Source organism: Herpailurus yagouaroundi, unplaced genomic scaffold (assembly GCF_014898765.1).
Source record: "Herpailurus yagouaroundi ecotype Mexico unplaced genomic scaffold, PumYag 253, whole genome shotgun sequence".
In the NCBI taxonomy this organism is placed as follows: domain Eukaryota; kingdom Metazoa; phylum Chordata; class Mammalia; order Carnivora; family Felidae; genus Herpailurus; species Herpailurus yagouaroundi.
Genome location: NW_024412470.1, coordinates 9,776,341 through 9,799,932, shown reverse-complemented (window position 1 = coordinate 9,799,932; position 23,592 = coordinate 9,776,341). Strand labels below are relative to the sequence as shown.

General features: G+C 53.0%; 2 protein-coding genes across 6 annotated transcripts in view; one reads left to right on the top strand and one right to left on the bottom strand.

Moving 5' to 3' along the window:
• CUNH1orf226 (chromosome unknown C1orf226 homolog) overlaps nucleotides 1-10,451 on the top strand; it is a 252,274-nt gene extending 241,823 nt beyond the window's left edge. For 4 of the 5 annotated variants that reach the window (XM_040461049.1, XM_040461048.1, XM_040461050.1 and 1 more), the window contains 2 exons: nucleotides 8,009-8,315; nucleotides 9,320-10,451. In XM_040461049.1, coding sequence (XP_040316983.1) covers nucleotides 8,009-8,315; nucleotides 9,320-9,794 — 782 coding nt within the window. In that variant the 3' untranslated portion in view covers nucleotides 9,795-10,451. Of the gene's footprint in view, nucleotides 1-1,460; nucleotides 5,233-8,008; nucleotides 8,316-9,319 lie in introns of those variants that run through there. The other variant, XM_040461053.1, reaches the window with a different exon arrangement.
• SPATA46 (spermatogenesis associated 46) lies at nucleotides 442-2,147 on the bottom strand. Its single transcript, XM_040461054.1, is given in 4 exon segments — nucleotides 442-594; nucleotides 597-1,073; nucleotides 1,905-2,079; nucleotides 2,082-2,147. Coding segments are annotated over 4 exon segments (759 nt in total). The 3' UTR covers nucleotides 442-553.
• Nucleotides 10,452-23,592: the final 13,141 nt, after the last annotated feature.

Below are 23,592 nucleotides of genomic sequence, written 5' to 3'. Positions count from 1 at the left end.
TCCTTCCGGGGAAGCTTCCCTGTGCCAACAGGAAAGGGTGGGCAACTCTCTCCCCTCTTGGGGGGTGGGGCAGGGACTGACTGACCACGGGGGACCAGCAAGGGGGCCAGGATCTGAGGGCAGTGTTCTCATACCTGAGCTCCACTGGAGTCACCTGGAGGGCTGGTCAGAGCACAGATGGCTGGCCTACCCCTGGAGTTTCTGATTGTGTGCATCTGAGACGGGCCTGAGATTTCATTTCTAGCAAATTCCCTGGGGATGCTGACACTGCGGATCTGAGCACCTCACTTTGAAAAGCACCCTGTAGAGGCTCTTCCCAAGCTTGAGGAGGAGAGGGGCGGGGGAGGGGGGTGGAGAGGTGGGCCTGGTGTTGCTAAGCAACCGTTAGCCACAGGGAAATGGGACGGGGCCCCTGGGAAGGAGAGCAGGCGGACCAGGCGACCTCAGACTTGACAGAAGGCCATGGCCAGTGTCGGTTTATTGACATCTCTCCGGAGGCGGAAACAGGCTCTGTCGCCTCTTGACCGAGGCGTCCGCTCACCATCCCGAGGGCCTACTTGAAGGCCTGGCAGCTGCCGGAGGAGAGCCTGTCCCCGGCCTCGCCTTCTCCTTGCCCCAGAGGGTCTTGAGCTTGCGGTAGTACACCTTGCAGCTGAAGCCCTCCCGGAAGCCCCCCTTGATGTGGCTCTTGAGGGAGTGCAGCGTGGGGTACATGCGGCAGCAGGCTGCGCACTTGTAGCCGCTCTGCTGGGCGGGGTGCCACCTGGCGGCCTTCAGGATGTCCTGGGACGTGATGCCGTCCATGGAGGCCAGGCCGTGCCCGAATTTCTTGGCGGCCTCCCGGGGGCAGGCGTCCTCCTGGGAGGAAGAGGACGAGCAGATGCTCTCAGCCGGGTCCTCGGGCAGGCAGCCGTCCCCCCTGCCCTTGTCCCGCTGCACCTCTGGGAAGCTGTAGGCCTCCAGGTGGCTCTCTTGGTCCGTGCAGACAAAGTAGCTGTAAGGGGAGAACCAGGGCCGGTAGACAGTGCAGCCCCGCCGGGGCTCCCTGGTCTGGGGGTCCCCCAAAAGGCAGTCTGCAGAGGAAGACAGGGGGTGGTGTGAGCGGGAGGCCCGGAGCGGCCAGAGGCCACAGGAGAAGCAGACAGGCAGGAAGGCCGGGCCTGGGGTCGGGTGGCCTCTGTCCCACCTTGACAACAGTTGTTGTTTTTTTGAAGTGTATTTATTTTTGAGAGTGAGCAGGGTAAAGGCAGAGGTGTGGGGGGGGGGCGGAGAGAGAGAGAATCCCAAGCAGGTTCTGTACTGTTAGCAGGGAGCCCGATGCGGGGCTCAAACTCAAGAAAATGAGATTATGACCTGAGCCAAAACCGAGAGTCGGGCACTTAACGGGCTGAGCCACCCAGGCGCGCACCCCTCCCCCCCCCCCGACTGCTGTTCTGAGAGCAGGTGGCCCCCCGGGGGGGGGGGGTGGGGGGTAGCCGTTGAAGGCATTCCTTCCTGCCGCTCACAGCTCCATGAGTGGCAGCTTGATCTCTGGGCGGTGGACAGTGCCTTCGTTCACTAAGCCTTGACATTTGTCAGGTGCCTCCCTCCCCGCACACAGCTTTCCTCTGCCTCCGAGGAGACGGGCAGGGGGCTCAGCCAACAGCCAGTCTGTTTCCCACCACCCATGGTTGTGGCCATTTTCCAGCCTCAACACCTGTCTTCCCGTAACAACCCGAGCAGGCCGAGGCCCCTGTGCCACCCCCGTGTGAGAGGCAGGCGAGGAGAAGCGGGGCCCCTCCAGGCCTGTGGGGTGTCCGCTCCAGGAAGGACGAGGCAGGAGACCACAGGGGAAAAGGCGCCCTCCAGCAGTCCTTGCCCCTCCAGCCTCTCCCATGTGCCCGCCGGGGCGGAGAAGGCCTCACCTGGAGAGAGAACCGTGTTCTGCGCCCCATGCCGGAGAGCGCTGCCGAAGTACTGGGGTGACAGGGCCTGAGCTGGGCTGGGCGCCTCCGTGAGTAATGCGGTCTTTGCGATGTCTGGGTTACAGAAGAAACACTCTGGTGAGCTGACGTGGAAGTCCTCGTCTTGGTGACCCCCCCCTCCCCGACATACCTAGAGGCTCCACCTTGGGACCCTATGACCTCGCAAAGCCAAAGAGAAACCATGCCCTCTTTTGTACCCAGATAGGCAGAACTGTTCTGGGTGGCATCCCGGGGAATTCCAAATGGGGCATTTTTGTTGATCTGGGGAAGATTCTCTCCAAAGGAGAATTTGAGATGCAGACCGATGGGCAGCTTTCCGCCTGGCCCGCCTTTCTCCTGACCTTCATGCAGCTCGCTCTGTGTGCATGTGTGTGCGTGTGTGCGTGTGTGTGTGTGTGCGCGCGTCTGTCTGCCTGCCTGCCTGCCTGTGTGTCTGTCTGTCTTCATTCTGCATTCCAGCCTCTGGGCTCGCTCCAGGATCCAAGGGAGGGAGTCTAGTCATGGACCCCATATCCCTCATAGGTTACATGGTCCCTTTGATGATGAGAAGCCAGTGTCTCCGAACGAAACCTCTCTCACCCATAGGCAGGGAGCGCTTGGGTGGCCCCTGGATGGCTGCTAGCGCTTGATAAAAAGCCAGCCTGCTTCAAATCCCAGAGTGGTATCTGTGCTCCGTTTGAGAAACCAACGTTTAAGGGTCCTCTGCCCAGGCATATAGATACTGAGGAGACCCAGCTCCTCCGTAGAGCAGCCCCCTCAAGCTTTAATGTGCACACTCCTCCAGGGATCACCCAGAGGTCTTGTTAAACACACAGGCTCTGCCTCAGCAGTCCTGGGGGCGGCCTGAAATTCTGCATTTCTAACAAGTGCCCAGGTGATGCCCACGTGGACGCCCCACAGACCGCACTGTGAGTAGTGAGTCCTCAGAGGCCCATGTTTATTCCATGATGTCCTCAGTGACCCTGCCTCTTAGGTTCCTACTGATGGATTGGAGAGTCTTCTCCAGCTTGTCAAAACAGGCCTGAACCTGGCACATACCCTACATAGACTGTCACCTGAGATTCTAGAAGAAAAAGAACTTTTTGAGAACAAATGTTTCCCGATCCTTCCCTTGCCGGAAATGAATAAACAGCAGGGACTACTTACCGTGAATGCAGCATTTTGAAAAATTATTTTCTCCCCGTGTGTAATTTGCCTGTCTCACTAAATCGTAGTCCTGTAACATGATCTGGTAGAGGACTCAATTAAAAGCTTCCGAAAAACCACATTTTTGTGGCCCTAGTGGCACCGGAGTTTACCTGGCAAGCTGGTGGCATGTGAGGACATAATGTCAGGAAACGCGCTCAGGGCAGAGGAAGAGATTCGAGGTCCAGAAATGCTGAGGAGTGAGAAGTTCTCCATGTTGTGACTACCGTAGGGTATGGAGATTATGCACCTGTTCCCAAGAGGCTGTTTGGGTTGTCCAGACGATAAACATTCTGAGCACCGTTGACATCACAAGGTCACCTGATTCCACTCCCCAGCTAGGGTATCCCTTTCAAACATGGATAGCATCTATCACGTTCTGTAAAGATTTCTCTTGACTTGTCATTCCTCGTTGGCTGGCCTGGATTGAGGATACCTGGGGCGGGGGGTGGGGGAGGGGAGAAGGAAGCATATGGCAGAAATGTGATGGTGATATAATCTGTTGACAGCCCCCCGCCCCCCGCCTTTGATCTTTGGTGTCATTTTTGTGTCCTTGCTGTCACCCCCTCCCCCCCATCTCTGGGGACCTCTGTCCTCTCCGGATAACCTTCTTGCTTTCCTTCACCTGCCTAACCTCTGCCATCAGATGTTTTTGTTGTTTCTGCTTTTTAGTTTGGTGTGTGACTTTTACATTTTCCTTGGAAATCGTTTCAAAGTTAGAAAAAACTGCAAAAATAAAATTAGTATGAAGAGCAGCCATACATTCTGTATCCAGACTTGCCTGTTGTTAACATTTTACTGCATTTGCTTTATCAATTCCCCCCCCCCCCCCCCGCCCCGGCCCCCAGCATGCTTTGTTTTCTGAACTAGTTGAAGGTAAGTTACAAGCGTCCTGTCCCTTTGTGTCGAAATACTTCAGTGTGTCCGTCCCAAGAACAGGGACCAGATAATGCTTTAAATGGTTGGTGCTATTTTCAGCAAATGGGTGGCTTAACACCATTATAAGCCTTTTTCCTGGTGACACTGAACTCCAGAGTAACAAGGTTGCCTCTGTGTCCCTGCTACCCTCTCCTGTGACAACCTAGTGCTGGAGGGAAGTGGGGGAAGGGTGAAAGGTGAGAATGCTCCATGCTAATCGTCACAACAGGTGCAGACTAGGTACATCGGTGTATTGGATCTAAATGTGTGTGCTTGTGCAGCGTGGAAAGATCTGGTCTGGTCTGTGAGCAGCGGCAGCCTCCCCTTGCAGTGTGAGGAGCAAGCGGGCGTGTGAGTAAGCATCTGTGTAGGAGGGCCCGGAGTTGTCGTCTTGCTGGTGTTCCTCCGGAGCGCTGAAACCTTGTGGGACCGTGTGGAGAACCTGATTTCCTTGCCCGCCCACCTCGGAGCCCGGTTGGAAAGCTTAGAATGAATTGGAATGTCACTGATGCCCTGGCCTTTGGCAGCTTTGAGGGTATCGGCGATTTGATTTGGCCCTTGTGGTGCAGAGAAAAATCACGGGGTCCTGGGAGTCGGTGTGGGTGAGTCCTCATCCCCGCTCTGCCGTTCGCTCCCTGTGCAGTGTTAGGCACGCCTCCCGGCCACCGTGTTTTCCTGTTTTGTTAACTTAGACAGTTGGAATGGATGGACATCTTCCTGGTCGAAAACCTGGTGGTTTATGTGCGGAGGTGGGACAGCATAGTAATGAGCGATGCACGTAGGGGTCCAGAAGACTTTGAACTTCCTCCTGCCGTGGGTCATTGAATTCTTCCCACTGCCAGCTGGGAACTTCCGACAGACTTCCTGAAAAGGGGGCTCAAAATATTGGGGTGCCCATGGGAGACTGTGTCAGTGCTCGTTTGTAGAGTTTTTAAAAACAGGACTCTTGGTTTGGTTATTGAAAAGGTCATGGGAACCTGGTCGCCCAGGGTTGGTTGTAATCCTGACAGCAGGGCCTCTGTCTTGCACGCTATACCCTCTTGGTATGTTGTTGCTGGTGGCCCCCAGGCAGGAGGTGACACTCCCAAAGTGGTCGGTCACTACATAAAATGTGTCTCTCTCTTGTTTGTTTCCCACCTGCTTTCCGAGCCCCTTTCTCGGACAGGTAAGATACCGTCTTTCTTACAGATGACCCACGTCACAGGTGTCTCCCTCTGCTTGGATGTGTGCATGTTGGGGGTGCTGTTGGGCGGGCCACCGGGTCGGGATCCTATCACCTTTCAACCATCTCCATTAGGTTCTGAACCACCAAGCCTCTGGTCCAAAGGGAGGGACAGAGCGTGGGGGTCATCGGTGCCATCAGCAGGAAGGGGGCTCGTTGCACGTCCTTCAGGTCTGGAAATGCAGGAAGCCCCCAGCCAGAATCCCACCTCAGACAGAAGGGCGGTTGCTCCCGGACTGACCTCGAGAGAGGGTCTTGAGTGGCTTTTGTAAATGGAAAAAGGCCCAGGAGCAGTTTCTCTACAATGTCTGCCCATAATGTGGTCGGTTTTTTAAGTATTCGTATAAAAAGCCAGTTCAATGAAACCAACTTCTTAAATGCCGACTCATGCCAGGTTCCATGCTGAGCATTGTAGAAAATAAAAGTCAAGATGTTCCATCCCCTCCAAGAGCTGACCGTTTTATCATAGAGACAAAGTGTGTTGGCCAGAAAGTCTCAGAGCATTGTAAAGAGACCAAATGATGGGTTATCTTTAAACTTCTTAAGAATTCAGTACATGCGTCCTAACAGGTAGAGAGCAGGAAGTGTAGAAAATCCTCAACGGTGCCTAATCCAGAAGCTATTTATGTTTTATTAGAATGTGTTTTTAAAATAAGAGGAGCTCACCGTTTACCAGTCACTTTGACAGGTGTTTTTGGTACTTACACATTCAGAAATGAGCATGTCTGCACTAAAAGTTCACTTTAAACCAAGAAGGAAACCACCACGGAAACATCTGAGCCAGGAAGTGGTGAGGGATCAGGATCTCCTTCCCCTGCGAACCTCTCTTGAACATTTGCCCTGGTTTCGTGGTGGCCCAAATACGTTCTAGTTTGGGGGAAAAGAGTCAAATGCTTTCATTTCCAAGGGCTACTCTGAGTTCACAGATGTTATGATCAAAGAAAAATTAGGAGGGTGCGGGATGTGTGATAGGCAAGTTACGCGAAAGCAGGTGACATGGCAAGATAACGCCTTTAGGAGGAGAGTCAGGAGCTGATAACCCCTTTGTGGGTCCGGCTGGAGCTCTTGCTAGTGTGACGTGTCTACACCTGGAGACCAGGCAGCCTGAACCTGTCAGTTCTGTGCCCCGGCCCCCAGGGTTGTCCCCACCCAGCTCTTCACGGCCCCCGAAGTGGTGCTTTCCGTGTGTGTGCGGTAGATACGCACACTGGGGGGATTCATCCACCCCTCGTCCCCCGCTTCCTGTGCCGCCCAAAGACCTTTACAATAGGGCTTCCCTAGGTAGTTACAGAAGGGATACGGCTGCTGAAAGCACAGTAAAAGACCTGCATCCCCTGTCCCAGGACTCTGCGGTGCAGGGCAGGAGAACTACTTTATGCCGAGTTCAGCAGAAGACAAAGCATCCCCCCGACCTCAGTTACTCTTGGGAAGGCTCCGCATGCATAGGCCTTTAGAGGTGTTGATGAAGATTGGAGTCTGTGATCAAGTATAACCTCTCCTTCCCCAAGATTGACAGAATATACGGAGCAGTTGGTAAGGACAGAAACCTCACGCGTGATTCCAAGGCCCCCGGGGTGCATCTGGAGCTCCCTTGAGGATTGAGCTGGATCTCCAGGTTGGGGAGGAGTCCCTGTTGCCAGTGTGTAGACCATGTGGCTTACAGCCCTGAGCTCCGTTCCTTGGAGTTATGATCTTGGCCTCCATAAGTCTCCAGCTGCAAAATGGGTTTAGCAGTTCAACTCAGGATACTCATTGAGCACCTACTGTATACCAGACCAGGCTAGCCGTTCAGGACACGGAAGTGAATGAGACATGGCCTTCACCCTCCAGATGTTCACAACCCGGTGGGTTTGAGTTAATCTTTCGAACCAAAGATCCCGGAGAGAAGGCCTTCTGTGAGGTGTGTTCCACGATCCCAGGCAGAGCGAGGTGGTGGAAAGGGAGAGAAAACCTGAGCTCTGGTTCCACCCCACCAGTAATCGGCCCCGTGACCTCGGGCCTGCCAGGTACTTATCACTGGGAGCCCCACCTTGCTCGTGTATAAATAGAATTCCTGCCACCACCCCTCCAGGTTGTCATGAGGGTGTCGGTCAAGTTCCCCCAGCTTCCTTGGCCCCGAGTTCGTACGCATTTGGTGTGAGCCCGGCCGGAGTCCCCACGGCGCATCTGAGCATGCAGCTGCCCATTGTCCCCAGTGCCTCCTCAGGAGTAAGGAGGCCCGTTTCCCACCGTGAAAATGTGCCACGCAGGTGGCTTCCACTTTGAGCCTGACCTCCAGCGTCTGTCCCCATGCTTATGTCTGTCCCCATGCTTGTGTCCCCTCAGCTTGTGTTCACAGCAACATACAAATACCGTAGTTCATTACTTCCATCATTTCTTCTTCAGACGGCTTGGTGACCCCAAGGTAAGGGGTCAAGCCGTGGGTCAAGGAGGCAGGTTTCACGGGATGAGTTACCTTTAGGTTCTAAGTTTATGGCTGGAGCTTGCCCCTCATTAACTGGGTGGGGCAGAACTAGAGTGGCTAGTTCTAGCAATGGATGGACTTTCCCATCAAGAAAACCGGATCGGGAGGCTCAAGAGTGTGCCGGCTCCCTTGAATGTTCCCAAAGCCTCGGGAAGGGACAGCTGTGGGTGTGGGATCAGGGAACGCAGCAGAGTGACGTGGCCCAGAGCCTCGCGTGCCTCCGCTCACTGTTCCCATCTTCCCCTCTGTTTGCAGTGGACCACAGCATGTTCGAGAACTTGAATGCGGCCCTTCCTCCAAAGCTGCAGCCCGGCTGCTCCCTCCCCCACCTGTCCAGGCTGACGGCCCCCGGCTCTGCCGCCCCGGGGTCTGCGGAGCCTGGGGGGCCGGGGCTCCGGGTGGGTGGCAGCCAGCACCTCAAGAACCTGGGCAGAGCCGTGGGGGCCAAAGTTAACGACTTCCTGCGGAGAAAAGAGCCCTCGAGCCTGGACGGCGCGGGCGCCATGGAGATCAACAGGCCAGCGGGGGCGCGGCTGGACGGCGGGGCCGTGGAGGCTGACAGGTGAGCGCAGGAGGCTTGCTCGCAGAGCTCCAGGCCGAACCCGTGTCTCCGGGAGACATGAGGTTGTCACGCGGGGAATGGCCGGGGCGATGCTCCTGCTTGCTGACTGCCACCCCACCGCAGCTAAGGCGTCCTGAGCGCCCATCGCGTGTCAGCAGACGCCTGGCTACGTGCTTCCCCGTCCCTTGCAACGACTTTGCGAGGTAGATCCCATTGTTACCACTTTGCACGTAACTGAGGTGGTGGTGGGGGGGGTAGCGTGAGGAGCTTAAGGTTACCAAGTTAGTGATGGGCAGAGTGGAATTCGAACCCAGGCGTTGCCTGCAGCTGCCCAGGTGGATTCTAACACCCAGCCGCACCTTTGAGCCCCGGCCCCGGCCGATGACGGTGGAGGAAAGTGGGCGTCTGTGGGACCCACTGGGGCCGGCGAGGGAGAAGCCTGCTGTGGTGGGCCTCCTGTTCTCATGCCCACACGTCCCTTCTAGGCCTTGCTTTATTTATTTTTTTAATGTCTATTTTTGAGAGACGGAGGGCACGCAGGGGAGGGGCAGAGGGAGAGGGAGACACAGAATCTGAAGCAGGCTCCAGGCTCTGAGCTCTCAGCACAGAGCCCGACACGGGGCTCGAACCCACGAACCGTGAGATCGTGACCTGAGCCAAAGCTGGATGCTTAACCGACTGAGCCCTCTAGGCTCCCCCCAGGCCTTGTTTTAAACACCTGCTGTGCTCCTGAGCCGGCAGGTCCTTCGTAGGGCTCATCACATGGGCTCTGACATGACTCGGTTCACCTGTGGTCCCAGCGGCAATACTCTTGCTGTTGTGAGCACCGAGGGGGGTATGACGGGCGGAAGGCCAGCTCTGTCGGCTGCCACAACCCACACGCCACACCGGGGACGGGGCCCGAGCAGGGAGGTGTGTGCCGGGTGGGGGAGCCACTGGGCAGCTGGGGGGCTTGGGGCATCGCCATCCCTAAAGCACACGCGCTTGTCGCCTCAACCCCACAGGTCAGCCCTGCAGGACGCGTTCCCTCGTCTGGACCCCCCGCCTCCCATTACCAGGAAGCGAACCCCTCGTGCCCTGAAGACCACGCAGGACATGCTGATCTCGCCGCAGCCAGTCCTGAGCAGCCTGGAGTATGGGACAGAGCTGCCTCCTGGGCAGCCCCGGGAACCCCTTCCCACCGCCCAGCCCGACGTTCCCACGGAAACGGCAGAGAGGGGCAAGGCTCTGCCCAACGGAGAGGTCTCCCTGTCAGTGCCCGACCTGATCCACCAGAACAGCCAGGACGAACCCAAACCGAAGATAACTGAGTGCAGAAGGGCCTCCTCCCCTGGCCTCCTCGAGAGGAACGGCCTCAAGCGCAGCCTGAGCCCCGTCCGCCTGGCCCAGCCGCCGGAGGACAGTGGCCCCCCGCCTCGGGCACGGACCTCCAGCCTTGACAATGAGGGCCCGCACCCAGACCTGCTGTCCTTTGAGTAGGGCCCCTTCTCCCTGCCGGGCACCCCCTTCCCCTCTGCCGTCTCCGTCCCTGGTGCCCCTTGGCCCCTGCCCCCGCTCCTTGTGCCCTTTGCCCCCTTGTGCAGAGATCAGAGCGCCGATCCGGGGCCAGGCTCCCTGAGTCACCCTAGTTAGAGCCTCTGTCTGCCGAATGCTAAAGGGCTGGGCTGTGGCTCCCGAGCCTCATTTTCTAGAAGCTCCCCGCTCCGGGGCCGGCTGCCACACTGGGGGATGGGAGCATTGCTGTTCCCAGGCAGCCCGGTCTTCCCACCGGCCTGCAGGGCCACCAGCCCGGGATGAAGGGTCTTGCAGGAATGGTCTCTGCCTGCCCCCCACATGCCACCTGTGCCCCTGCCCCCCCCTTCTCCCTTCAGACCCTGGTTCGTTTCTTCTGCCTCTGGTTGGGGCATCGGGCCGAATGGAGAATTGATGGGTTGGGCTGACAACGGGCCCAGACCTGGAAAGCCACACACCCTGCTCCTCCTGGTCCCAAGACCGTGTGTTGTCCCCTCGCCTCTACCCTTTGGGGGCCTGAGACTTGGGCGCAGCCTTGTCGCCGAGGGTTCTCAGGGCATTTTCCACCTGCCCTGTTGGGGGACACACCAGGCCCCCCGGGGCCGACCACTGAGAAGGCGCTGGGGAAAGCCATGCGACCAGCCACTAGTGGGCTCCGTGCGCAGAAGGAAAGGCCAGGGCCCCCCTTGCTGTGTGTGAGGACAGGGCGAGGCGGGCCCCCGAGGAAGCAGAGGAAGCAGCTGAGCAGATTAGCACCTTGCTTTGGGGGGAGGGCCCAGGAACTTGGCCTCCAGGGAGCCGGCCCCAGGAGAACCCAGAGCAGAAGTCACAGAGAAGACAGGGTGAGGACAGAGAAGGCTTTGAGGGAGCGCCCACAGCCTGAAATGATGCGGCTCTGGGGTCTGGGCGTGGTGAGTGAGAGAGCCAGAGTGACCAGGGAGACTGGGAACGAGGCACAAAGCCACCTTCCACTGAGCAGGAGGCGCTGTGTTCTGCTAAGTTGCCCGGGTCTCCCTGGAGAGGCCTCCGCCCTGCCTTTCCCTGCCCCGATGCACGGTCCTCTCGCTCCCTGCCTTTGCGATCTATGTCAGGGACTCACCCGGTTCATCCTGCCCTCCTGGCTTTACCCATTTTATGTTCCTCTGTCCCACCAGGAGTCCCTGTCAGCGGGGCGGGGCGGGTGATCCCTGCCCCGGGGGCCTTTGCAGCTAGAAGATTTGTTGAACAGGGTGGCCGGCTCCCCGGGCGAAGGCAGGTGCAGCATGGCCTGACGGACTGTCGGGCTGTCTTCCCCCTAGGGTTCCTGCTGCCTCCCCTCTTCTGTCCATCATTCAGCTGCCCCCTCGCCGCCCCGCACAGTGCTCACCTCCCATCACCCAGCTCCTCCTGCCCAGCCCCCCGGGAGAAACATCCAAGCTAACTCCTGTAGACTTGGAAGCCTGGGGGCGGCGGGTGGGGGGATGCCAGGAAGCGGGTTGCCCTTCCTGCGTGTTTCTGCAGCGGCTGCGACCTTGCCACAGCTTTCCCACCCCGTCTTTCATTGCTCTGGAAAGCAAGGCTTTGCTGCGTTTTCACACCGGAGCCTCATGTACCCCACGAGGGTCTGCACATGTCGGGCACCCTACGGGCCGTGGTGCAGTGAGCAGTGACTGGAGGTCTAGGTCCTGGCTCAACGCCAAGAACATCACGACGATGTGCTAACCTGACCCCGAGGCTCTAAAGTTCTCGGGACCACATTTGGAGGCCTGTGAGTTTTCCCAGAATGGCTTGGAGTTTTGCACGAGACACAGAGCAGGAGGGGGTGAGGGCAGAGAGCCGAAACACATTTGCTGGGAGTTCACACAGCTCCACGAGAGCCTCCGTACGGGAAGCTTGGTTTGCTTCTCTGGTGGGGAACTTGGCAGGCCCTTGTGCTCTGGGGCTCCTCCTCCGGAGATCGGGGTGGCCCCGGCCAGGTGATGGGGGCAGCCGTGTGTGCAGAGGTTGCAGGCCCGGGCTGGCTTAAGCACCTTGCTCTGCACACCACACCCGGCCACTGCTGAGGTCCTGGCCCTCAGATTCAGGGTTAGCACGGGAACCCTACCAGCTTGTCCCGTTGCCACGGCCAGGATGACCCCAGAGTTCTCCAGACTCGTGTCTGCTACCAAACGAGGCTCCGATCTTCGGCCTCTCTGTGATCTCTACCCTGGCCATTGTCCTCCAGCCGAGGCGATGCTGCCACCTGGGGGAGGGGGGTCGAGTCTGAAATCCCGTCCTAGGTGCTGCAGATGCTACCTGGTGCTAGGGGCTAAGTGCCACCCGGGACAGCAGCAGGGGCGACTTCCAATCCTGCTGAGGGCCTGGGCAAAGACCAGTTCTCCATCCAAAGCCCCATTTGGCTTCCCATGTCTGTCTCAACAGCCTGACCTTCCTGTGATCACAGCATGGCAACCGGCACCCCCCCACCCCCCCCAACACACACACACACACACACACACCCAAGCTTCTCTGGGAGCTTGGCCCTTGGGTGGCCCAGTTACGCAAAGGCAGGATACCAAGAGTGAAGGACCATCTTCTATGTCTGCATAAGGAAGTTGGGGGCACGGAGTCTTTTCTCTCCCCGATACTCCCCCAACCCCACTGTACCCCCCTAGTCAACACGTAGCTTTCCCCTGATAAATCACAGGTGAGCTTCCAGAACCTGGCAGGTGGGTGGCACATCCCCCCGCACAGAGAGAAACGCGTCTGTTCTGTGCGTGGATGGTCTGAAGACAGACACGCACAGGATCCATCGACTTTGAAAGAGCAAAGAGGTCGGCCCCAGTCTGGGAGAGGAAGAAGATTACAGATCTATTCTGAGTATTTTCTAGATATTTTATATTTATATTTTTAGTAGTTTTCCAGTAGAAGGAAACTGCAGAATAAAATGATCGGCTTCGGTTTTGCTGGTTTCGTTTGGTTTCTCCAGACTGATGGGAAGTGGTTGGTCTTCTCGAGGCTCGCTTGTTGGGTGGAGAGCGTTGGCATTTAGGGTTATGAGCCTGCCCTGGGGAGGCGAGGTTGGGGGGGGGTGGTGGTTGCTGCTGGCCGACCTCCCACCTGGGGCCCTCGGGGGCCGTCATGTGCTCCCCTAACTGGCCGGCTGCTGAGCGTCCCCCTTCCCACCTGACCTGTGGCTGTTTCAGGGGCTTCAACATGACATGCGTGGGCAAGCCCCCTCCTCAGGAGGCGATGCGAGTGGACCCCTGGATTGTCCTCCAGGCAAGGACTTGACCTGGGGTCTATGGCCCTCTTCCACCGAGGAGGGGACACCGAGGCCTGCACACACACAGACCTTCAGAGGGACCAGATCTGCGGTCAGGTTCTCAGAGTCACCATCAGCAGATGTCAGTCAACTACCCAGAGCTGCGGACAGAGGTACTTCCCACATTGGGGTGAGCTTGGCTCTGGCTTGCTTAGAGAACGTGGCTTGGAGTGGCGCTGGCCGGAAGCCTTGCTCCCCCAAGGCCGGTGTCGGGCCCAGGGACCCAGAGGACTCTCACAGCTGAGAACCCACCAGGCCTCTAACCACTTTAAAAGGGAGGAAGTGAGAACAGACGGGAGGGGGGAGAAAAAGGCCTTCAGTCTGTTCACAGCAGCCAGACACGTTTTTAAAGGGGGGGAAGGTCGGCGCCTTCCCGCCCAGCTCTGTCCTTTGCCCCCACGACCAGGCCCAGTGGTTGGATTCGACAGCACGCGGGGGTCCCAGGCTCCACATCAGAAATGTCTGGGGCAGGAGGCTCCAGCCTTTTCCATCTCGAATTCCACTCCGTGCCTCGAGATGTGTGAAAAGACGGTGCTCTCAGGTTGCCTGCTCGCTCTGCAGTGGGCACAGTGCACTGTCCTGGGGAGGCAGGAGAAACGCAAAAACCAACCCAGCCCGTTCTATGCCTGGGGGAAAAAAGCAAAAAAAAAAATTAAATAAATAAAGGCATTGAAAATACTTACAATAGCAACCTTTTCTTCAAGTGTAAGCTCCAATGACTACTCTTCAGGCAACTTTTCCCATTGGATGGCTCCGGGGTTGGCCTCCTCGGGCATTCAGGTGTGAAATGTGCCGTTGATACGCCTTTCTTTTCCGCCATTATGCGGGGTAGTTATTTTTGGCAAAGATCAACTAGGAAAAAGGGTAGCATAACATTTTCTGGAAGCTTCTAAGTGTAAAAATGGATGTGCACAGGTCACTCCTAAGGCTGTTCTCTGAGCTGAGCTGATTGATGGTCTAGAGAGTGCATGTACTCAGACAACGTAACCAAGCCCCCCTGCATGAGCTGAGAGCCGTCTGGTGACACAGTGGTGACATGGTGGGAGAGGGGTGCCTGGTTTTCTCTCTCCGTGTTGGCAGTGGGTGAGGACGCCATGGGCCTGTCCCTCCTAACAGGCTACATTAGCAGGATATCAAAATACAACAGAAGCACCAAATGGGGGAGGGGGTGGGTCGTGGGAGGCAATTAACTTCACCTGGAAGTGTTTCTCCTCCGAGCTTGATCTTGCAATAATTGCTGAAGAAAACGAACAAATCAGAGGCCATTCAGAACCCGCTTCATTCCTGAAGTCCGTGCGCGTGCTGGCGGGGGAACCCCAGTTGGTATTCAGAATTAATGGAATTAGCTAATCGAGGACTGTGCCTCAGATGCTGCTCCGAACTCCGAGAACTCCTTCTCGTTCAGTTTGCTCCCAGGCTTTGGCATCCCTTTCAAGTCCGTGAATCCTGGGAGTGTTCTAGAACTCTCTGTGCTTTGACTCCCTGTCTCTACCACTGCAGAGAGTCCCAGCCCGACCAGCGGCTGCTGATGACTCAGCAATGGTTTATCTTTGAGCTCTTGGCCCTCAGGGTCCCCTGGGCTTCACTCAACAAGCGGCATTTGGGATGCCCCATGCGGAGCCCCCACGGCGGCCCCCCTGCGAGTGGGAACACGTAATTAAGTCTGCACAAAGAAACACAGCCTGGTAGATGAATCCCGCCTCCCCCTGACCGTGTCCTAAGTGCAGATGGCATTTCATGTCTTTTCTCTCTCCCAAGGAAACCCACTCTGGAAACTTTTAAGTTCAGTGAAAGCATCTCTGAGTACTTTACCCCCACAGCCCGCTCCCCCTCCCTGCTGCCGTTTGCACTGGGGCACCCCGTGAAAGCCCACAGTCCCCACCACTGACTTCCTGCTAATGAGAAAATTCCTCTGCGTTGGTATCTAGGGCTCGTCCCTCCTCAGAGACAAATCCTCTTTGTGTCCAGCTTATCTCCAGCTGCTGCCATGATAAATGGTCCAACTCAAGGGAGCCAGGACTAGGCCTGTCCCACGAAGCGAACCCCTTGGTTGTAGGCTGCACAGACAGGGAGGTGAGCTCAAGATGTTTAAAGACCAACCCCAGGCTGCTTGCTCTCTCGTGGAAGGTGCCTGAGGAACCGGGCCGTTAGAGTAGGAAACTGCCAGCATTTTCTCCTTGCGATAGGCCAGAAAGGAAAACAAAACGAAAAGCAACCTCCCAACAAATTGCAACTTGTTTTGTTTTTTGTTTTTTGTTTTTTGTTTTTTTTTTTTTTGCTTTTACTCTTTAAAACTTCTAGATGCTCTCAGTGCTGTTTGCTACCTTCTTCCTTAAAGCACCCGCCACGATTACCACCTTATGCTTTCTGGGTTCCTGTTTATCGCGTAACTCCTGGTGGTCTGGCGTGTATGCCCCCCCCTTCATGGGCTAAGTCATGGCAACTTAAAAGATGTTCTCTGGGGCCGCCTGGGTGGCTCAGTCAGTGAAGCATCTGACTTCAGCTCAGGCCATGATCTCGTGGTTTGTCGGTTCGAGCCCCATGTCAGGCTCTATGCTGACAGCTGGGAACCTGGAACCTGCTTCCGATTCTGTGTGTCTCTCTCTGCCCCTCCCCTGCTCCTGCGCTGTCTCTCAAACAATGAATAAACATTTAAAAACAAAACGTTCCCTGTGGTTCCCTGCGAGGGTTCAGGTTGGCCCAGACCACCGTGAGGCCTGTGGAGGAGCAGCCTGGCCTTTTGAGATGGAGGGAAGTGAACTCCATCGTTCCCGTGACTGGCATGCAGCTGCAGCCAGTGCTTGAGCTCCCTCCACATCCTGAGCCCCCAGCGGACCCACCGGTTGCCGGATAGGAGAGCTCGGGATGAGTCTGGACTACCCGTCTCGGACTAGCTTCCCAGCAGCCTCCAGGTGATCTGGTAAATTCTGTTTCAGTCTTCCTTGCTCCATTCTACGTGCTGGGTCCTCTGTGTCAAGAACGGTCAGATAGACGGTCTTTGCCGCAGACCTGGCGAATTTTCTCTAAACCGGGCCGAGGTCTGCCGTTTCCCCGGAGCTGGGGCTTCCGGCCAGGGCGTGTAGGCCGCCTGGGAAGGGATCCCACGTGTGAGAAAAGCCGGAGGTTGAGGCTGCGGGTTGCAGCCGCCAGCCCCATCTCTCGCCAACACCTTGCTCACCACCCCGCAGTGATGTGCGTGCTGGACACTGTGGCCGGGGTCCGAGGCAGGGTCGCGAGATCACCCCCAGCCCGGCCCGCCTTGCCAGCTGCCTCTCCGGCTACTGCCGCTGCGCTCCATACCCCAGTCCCCAAACTTCTCAGGATCGCTTCCGTGACTTGTTTGTTCAGGGCCGTCTGTCTGCCTGCCTTTCTCTTTCCTCTGACTTGGCCAGGCTGTCTTTTCACGTTTCGGCTCAGGCATCCCTTCCCCCCCGGGAGTCCTTCCCGCTCGCCACCCCCCAGCCGCCTCTGCACCACCCGTGGCATCCATGCATCCGTCACCCTGGCACTTGTCGAGTGACGTGGAACGGAGCTCCCGCCCGGTCTCCCGCGGGTTCCTGAGCTTGAGGGCGGGGGCCACGCCATGTTCACCTCTAACGCCTCAGTCCGCAGCCCGGCCCCTGGCTCATCTCACATAGAGATGTGCTGTGAGCTGAAGTCAAAGAACGTCTCACTTATTTCGGGAAATTTTATACATCTGTCACACACACACAATCAAGTGCTGAATTTCGTGGAACGGACTAGACCAGGCTTTCTCTGAGGCCTGGCCTAGACCAACGCCACGGCTTTCAGCCCCTTCCTCGGGGCCCCCTACCCGCACGCAGTCTCTGCACCTGACCACCGACTTCAGAGGATCGAGGGAGGGCCACTCTCAAAGTGGAGGATGATTAATGGGCCAGTGTGGGGGCCATTTGTCTCCAGCCGGAGCCTCCATTAATTCAGTTCCCTGGACAGGTGCCACCCTGTCACAGAGGCAGCAGAAGCCGGCACTGCGTCCCGCCTGATGTAAGAAGGGTCACACTTCGATGCCAGGCGCCTGCCCGGCTCCCGCGGCCGCTTCTCCAACTGCTGCATCTCATTCCAGTTCTCAATACTTCTGCTTTACCACTGCGGGCTTTGCTACCGGAGCTGTATTATTACGTTTCTGAAGTTCCCGCGCATTCCAGGAATTGTGCTCATCAGTTGGCATCCATTGTCTCATGTGTGTCTCTCAAGAACCCGCTGGGAAGTCCAACGAAGCCCATCCCTCGGACACAGAGCTTCTTACTGCGTTCAGAGAGATTCACACACATGATCTGGTGAATCCTCACGTCTTGTGGCGTCGCTATTCCAGCCCCATCTCACAGATGGGTAAACTGAGGTTAGGGACGGAGACCAAGCAGAGCCTGAGACTTACAGCAGAGAATGGGCAGCACAGGACCCGGAAGCCTGGGTCTCTAGACCCGAGGAGCAGGCGTCTTCCTCACCACATGGCTCTTCTCTGTTTCCATCACACCAGCGTGGTAAAAACTCTCAGGAAATCGTCATGGCCCAGAAATGTCTTTTTGACTTGGACCTTTTCCAGGGGCGAATGCATTTTCATTAAACACTGAATGTTTGTGTAGGATAGGAATTTAGAGACCCATTCACCAACCCCCCTCATTACGCGGAAGAGGAAAGAGCAAAGACTCTACTGTTTCAAGGTTCACCTATGCTGGCGTGGTCTCTGATTCCCCACAAGACCCTATGCAGTGAGAATGATCCCTCCGTTTTCTAGGCGCGGCTGACCGGAGGCTAAGGGAGTTTCAGCCACCTCCCCAAGTCACTCTGCCCGTGAGCGACAGAGCTGACCGTCCTGCCTCTTGAGGACATTGATTCACGAGGGTTTTGGTATGAATCTGCTCTATGATTTGTAAGAAGTTCAGCCCCAGGCAGGAGTGACAATAGTGTTTCTACTGCGTTTCAAATGCCAGCGGGGAACCTGGCTCATACACTAATCCTCTTATCGACACTGGAGATTAAACATCCAAAGGAGAGGTGAGTATTATTCCGAGCAATGTTTCATTATAGCTAAGATGGTTCCTCACGGTGCTTTTTTTAAAACACACACACACACACACACACACACACACACACACACACACACACACACACACTTTGTTTTCTTGGTGATTGTCTGCTCTCTTGTGGCTGACTTTAGCCATTGCAGTTTCTGGTAACTAATTTCTGCAAAGAGCAACTTTTCGTGCTACTGCTAACTATGAGAAAAGCACTATATCCGTTTTAGAGGGGCTTTTCGTGTTCCTCAGATCATTTCCTAACATCAACAAATAGAAAGCAGGGAAAAAATAGAGGACACTTCTTAACTAAATTCCAGTAGGCAAGAGAAGATAAACGGGAGGTTATCTTTGAAAAAAAGAATAATTTCCAAAAGTATAGAAAGATGAAGTGGTCGCCTGTGTGGCTTGTCGGGTAAGCATCCGATTCGGCTCAGGTCATGATCTCGCAGTTTGTGAGTTCAAGCCCCGCGTCGGGCTCTGTGCTGACAGCTCCGAGCCTGGAGCCTGCTTCCGATTCCGTGTCTCCCTGTCTCTGCCCCTCACCTTCTCTCTCTCTCTCTCTCTCTCTCTCTCTCTCTCAAAAATAAAACATTAAAAAAAAAACCTTAAGAATAAAATGGCATATGGACTTTCAAACAGGATAAAGGAAAAACTTATATTCAGACACATTACTGTGAAATTTAAGATCATAAAACAGACCACCTTTAAAGTTTCCAGGAAAAAAAAACCCAATCAGATAATAAAGAGAATCAGATTGACATTAGACATTTCAATAAGAATCCTGGGTACAAAATGATAATGGCTTAAGATTTTTATGTTGTTGAAAGAAAATCACCTTAAGCCTATATTGTATGTTCAGCTCAACTATTGTTTAATTGGACAAAAAAGGAAGATGTAGGTATGTGAGGCTGTAAAAGGTTTGCTATTCAAAGACCATCTTTGCAAATACCCTTGGAGGAAATATTCTAGTAAGAAAAGTAATAAACTCCGGAGACTGCTATGAGTTTGGAAACGTATAGGAAGTAAGGATGAGAAATTAACTCTATCGTTTATTTAAATGATGAAGGACCCAAAAGGAATAGATAATAATTCAAATTTTAGATAACATCAGAAAGCAAGATAAGAGTGATGATGGTAACAGAAGTGAAATGAGAGTATGCTTAATTATAACAATTGATCTATCTTAAATATTGTAGAGAAAAGCAAAAATACACGTCTTTATAAGGTAGGGGCGACTACCAAAAACTGTCTTTTAAAAAAATAGAGCCGGGGCGCCTGGGTGGCTCAGTTGGTTAAACGTCCGACTTCAGCTCAGGTCATGATCTCGCGGTCCGTGAGTTCGAGCCCCGCGTCAGGCTCTGGGCTGACGGCTCAGAGCCTGGAGCCTGCTTCCGATTCTGTGTCTCCCTCTCTCTCTGCCCCTCCCCCACTCATACTGTCTCTCTCTGTCTCAAAAATAAACATTAAAAAAATTAAAAAAAAAAAAAGAGCCTTCAAGGTACACAGGTAAATGTGATCTATACACTAGAAAGCAGAAGAGAGGCGGGGAGGAAACAAAATGCATAGTAAATGTAAAGGCTAATAAGATTTCTATCTTAGTTCAGGAAGCTATAACAAAACACCGTAGACTGGGTGGTTAAAATTTTTTTTAATGTTTATTTTTGAGGCACACACACACACACACACACACACACACACACAGCATGAGTGGGGAAGGGGCAGAGAGAGAGGGAGACCCAGAATGGGAAGCACGCTCCAGGCTCCGAGCTGTCAGCACAGAGCCCAATGCGGAGCCCGAACCCACAAACTGCGAGATTGTGACCTGAGCTTAAGTCGGAGGCTTAACCGACTGAGCCACCCCGGTGCCCCTGGGTTGGGTGGTTTAAACAACAAACATTGCATTAGAATCTATTTCTCACCATTCCAGAGGATGGGAAGTCCTAAGTCAGGTGTCCCAGATTCGGCATGTGGTGACGGTCACTGCCAGCAGTGCAAACAGCCACCTTCTTACTGTGTCTTCACAAAGCCTTTCTTGGCACTTACACATGGAGAGAGCACTCTGTCGTCTCTTCTCCTAAAAGCCCTAGTCCCATCATGAGAGGGATTAGGGCCACCCTCATGGCCTCCTCTCAACCTAATTACCTCCCAAATGCCCCACCTCTAAATCACATTGGGGATTAGAGGGGCATCTGGGTGGCTCAGTCAGTAGGGCATCCGACTGTGGCTCAGGTCATGATCTCACGGTCCATGAGTTTGAGCCCCGTGTGGGGCTCTGTGCTGACAGCTCAGAGCCTGGAGCCTGCTTTGGATTCTGTGTCTCCCTCTCTCTCTCACCCTCCCTGCTCATGCTCTATGTCAAAAATAAACATTAAAAAAAATTTTTTTTTAATCACTTTGGGGATTAGAGCTTCAACATATATAGGGACTGAAGGACATAAACATTCGTCTCATAACAATGGCAGAAATAGATTCTAATAGACAAATGGTAATAAATGTAAGTGTATTGATCTTGCCAAACAAAAGGAGACAATATTGGGGAAAAATTAGATCCAGCAACATTTTGTTTACAGAAGACAGACTTAACACAAAAGATACGAGAAAACTTGTAAACAAAGGGATGGGAAATTATATACTAGGAAAGTATGAATGAAAAGAAAGCCAGGACAACAATTTTAATATGAAGCAAAATATAATTAAAGGCAAAAAAAGTCCTAAGAGACCAAGAGAAGCACTTCATAGAAAAGAAATAGATTGAGGATTATAAAATAATTATTAAAAGATATACACCTAAAAATATAACACTAAAATAGTTAAAACAGGTATGGCAAAACTAGGGGGGGCAATCTGTATACCAACTATTGTAATTAGTTTCTATAAAATATTTGTTTGGCATGATTCATAATCTTGAATATATGGGATGAGTCACGAGAATGAACTTCAAAGTGACAAGGAAAAACAATCCTCAAACAAATGAAATGTTCACAGAATGTTCACCACGGAAGCATCAGAAATCAAGTCAAACCATGTTATTGAACTCTTAATGCTTTACAGTTTGGAATTGACACAAAAATAAAAGCTAAAATATATGTGTAAAAACAATAACAAACTACTAAATTGTCCTTGGATTGAAGAGGACATTTTAATAGAAATTAAAACTACTTTGACCTACACAGCAGTAAATACTATTCATGTTAAAATTTGTGGGATACTACTAAAATAGTACCATGAGCTAAAATAATGGCCTTATATGTATTTATTACAAAATGTGGAAATAAGCCAGCATACACACACACACACACACACACACACACACACACACACACACATACACATAATCAATGGCCAGACTGGGGCATCTGGGTGGCTCAGTTGGTTAAGCATCTGACATCAGCTCAGGTTATGATCTTATGGTTCCTGGGTTTGAGCCCCACATTGGGCTCTGTGCTGACGGCTTGGAGCCCAAGGCTACTTCAGATTCTCTCTCTCCTTCTGTCCCTCCCCAGCTTGGACTCAGCACAGTCAATGTGAAGATCCATGAGAGGAGGCTCCATCTCAGAAAACAGTGAGATCATGACCTGAGCCAAAATCAAGAGCTGGACGCTTACCAACTGAGCCACCCAGGCGTCCCTTTAATGCAAAACTCTTAAATGAAGTATTCACTTACCAAGTTCAACAGTTTATTGAAAATAATACAGCATGGTCAAGGGAAGCAATGAAAGGATGGGATCATCTCAGCAATTTTATTACAATAATTTACCTCTCATGGAATGAAGACAAAAGGAATGCGACAATTTCGGTAGATGCAGAAATCACTTAACAGATTTCAAAACATTTCTGATGAAAACAGCAAATGTGGTGGCGAAATGGAGAACGTTTCTAAACTTTCCATGCAATGCTGGGACCCACACAAGAACGACCCCTTTTGTGATTACTGTTTAGTGGATACTCGAGATTTTAGCATGGAAACATGGAAAATAAGTAGATTCACAAGTGCGGAAACAGAACAAAGTGGTGTTATTTACAGCCGACAAAATAACTTACATAGAATTTACAATTTGATTTACAGTAGGATCAACGGGTAAACCAGTAGATCCACACAAGAGAGTAAACATTTTTCCACTGCCATAGGCTGCTAGAAATGTAATAAAACATAAGACAGAATCTGTAACAACTAAAAACAATTTGGAATTAATCTAACAGAATATACAAGACTTCTCTAGTGAAAATTTGTGATTCCATTAAAGAACAAAAAAGACAGGGCACCTGGGTGGCTTGGTTAGTTAAATGTCCAACTTTTTTTTCTCTTTTTTACCATTTTATTTATTTTTTAAATTTACATCCAAGTTAGCACATAGTGAAGTGTCCAACCCTTGATCTCAGCTCAGGTCATGATCCCAGGGTCATGAGCTCAAGCCCCACATTGGGCTCTGCGCTGGGCATGAAGCCTACTTAAATTAAAAAAAAAAAAAATGACCTGAGTAAATTGACGTAGCATGTTTATGCACGGGACAGCATTACAAGAATGTCTGTTTTCCCTAATTACAAACTCTTTGCAAATTCACTCAAAATTCCATCAAGATGTTTTGAGCAATGTAACATATTTATCCTTAAATGTATATGGAGGAACCAAGGTCCACAGATAACTCAGTCGGTTTGAAAAATAAAAGGGTGCCTATCCTACCAGACAATAAGATTAGAACATTGGAACCATCGTGGATAAAGGAGGAACTATAAATCAGAGGGGACATTAACTATTAAGCAGGTTGAGATGGGAAAACTACTCCAATCTATATGGAGAAATACAAAGTTGGATATACTTCTTACCATGGACAGAGGTTCACCCTGGATTCATCCTTCATTTGAGAAATATTTATTGAACATCAACTCTGTGTGAAGGGCTTTTCTCATTACTGGGAAAGTGTCAGTGAGGAGTACAAGAGACCTTGCCATCACTGAAACCTTACCCGCAGAGGGTAAAGGTATAAAAGCAAGTGAAAGAAAATGCAGGATAACTTTTTTCATGATCTCGGAGTAAAGAGCTTATTACAGAAGAATCAAAAGGCACCTGATGGGTTTGACTGCATCATAATTAAACCTGAGCATATCTTAGGATCATACAGTTCAGAGAAACTCTCTTACACTTCCATAAGGGGACTCGTTCAAGCTTGCTCCACAGACCGTTGTGCTGGAACCAACCTAGATGTCTATCTCTAGAGGAAAGGATAAGCTGGCGAGAGCACACTACGGAATACCATGCACCATTTAAGGTGCTGAATTACACTCTGGGGCGCCCAGCTGGCTCAGTCGGTTGAATGTCGAACTCTTGATTTCAGCACAGGTCATGATCTCTGGGTTCGTGAGTTCGAGCCCTGCATCAGGCTCCAAGCTGACAGTGTGGAGCCTGCTTGGGATTCTCTCTCTCCCTCTCCCTCACAAGTGCCCC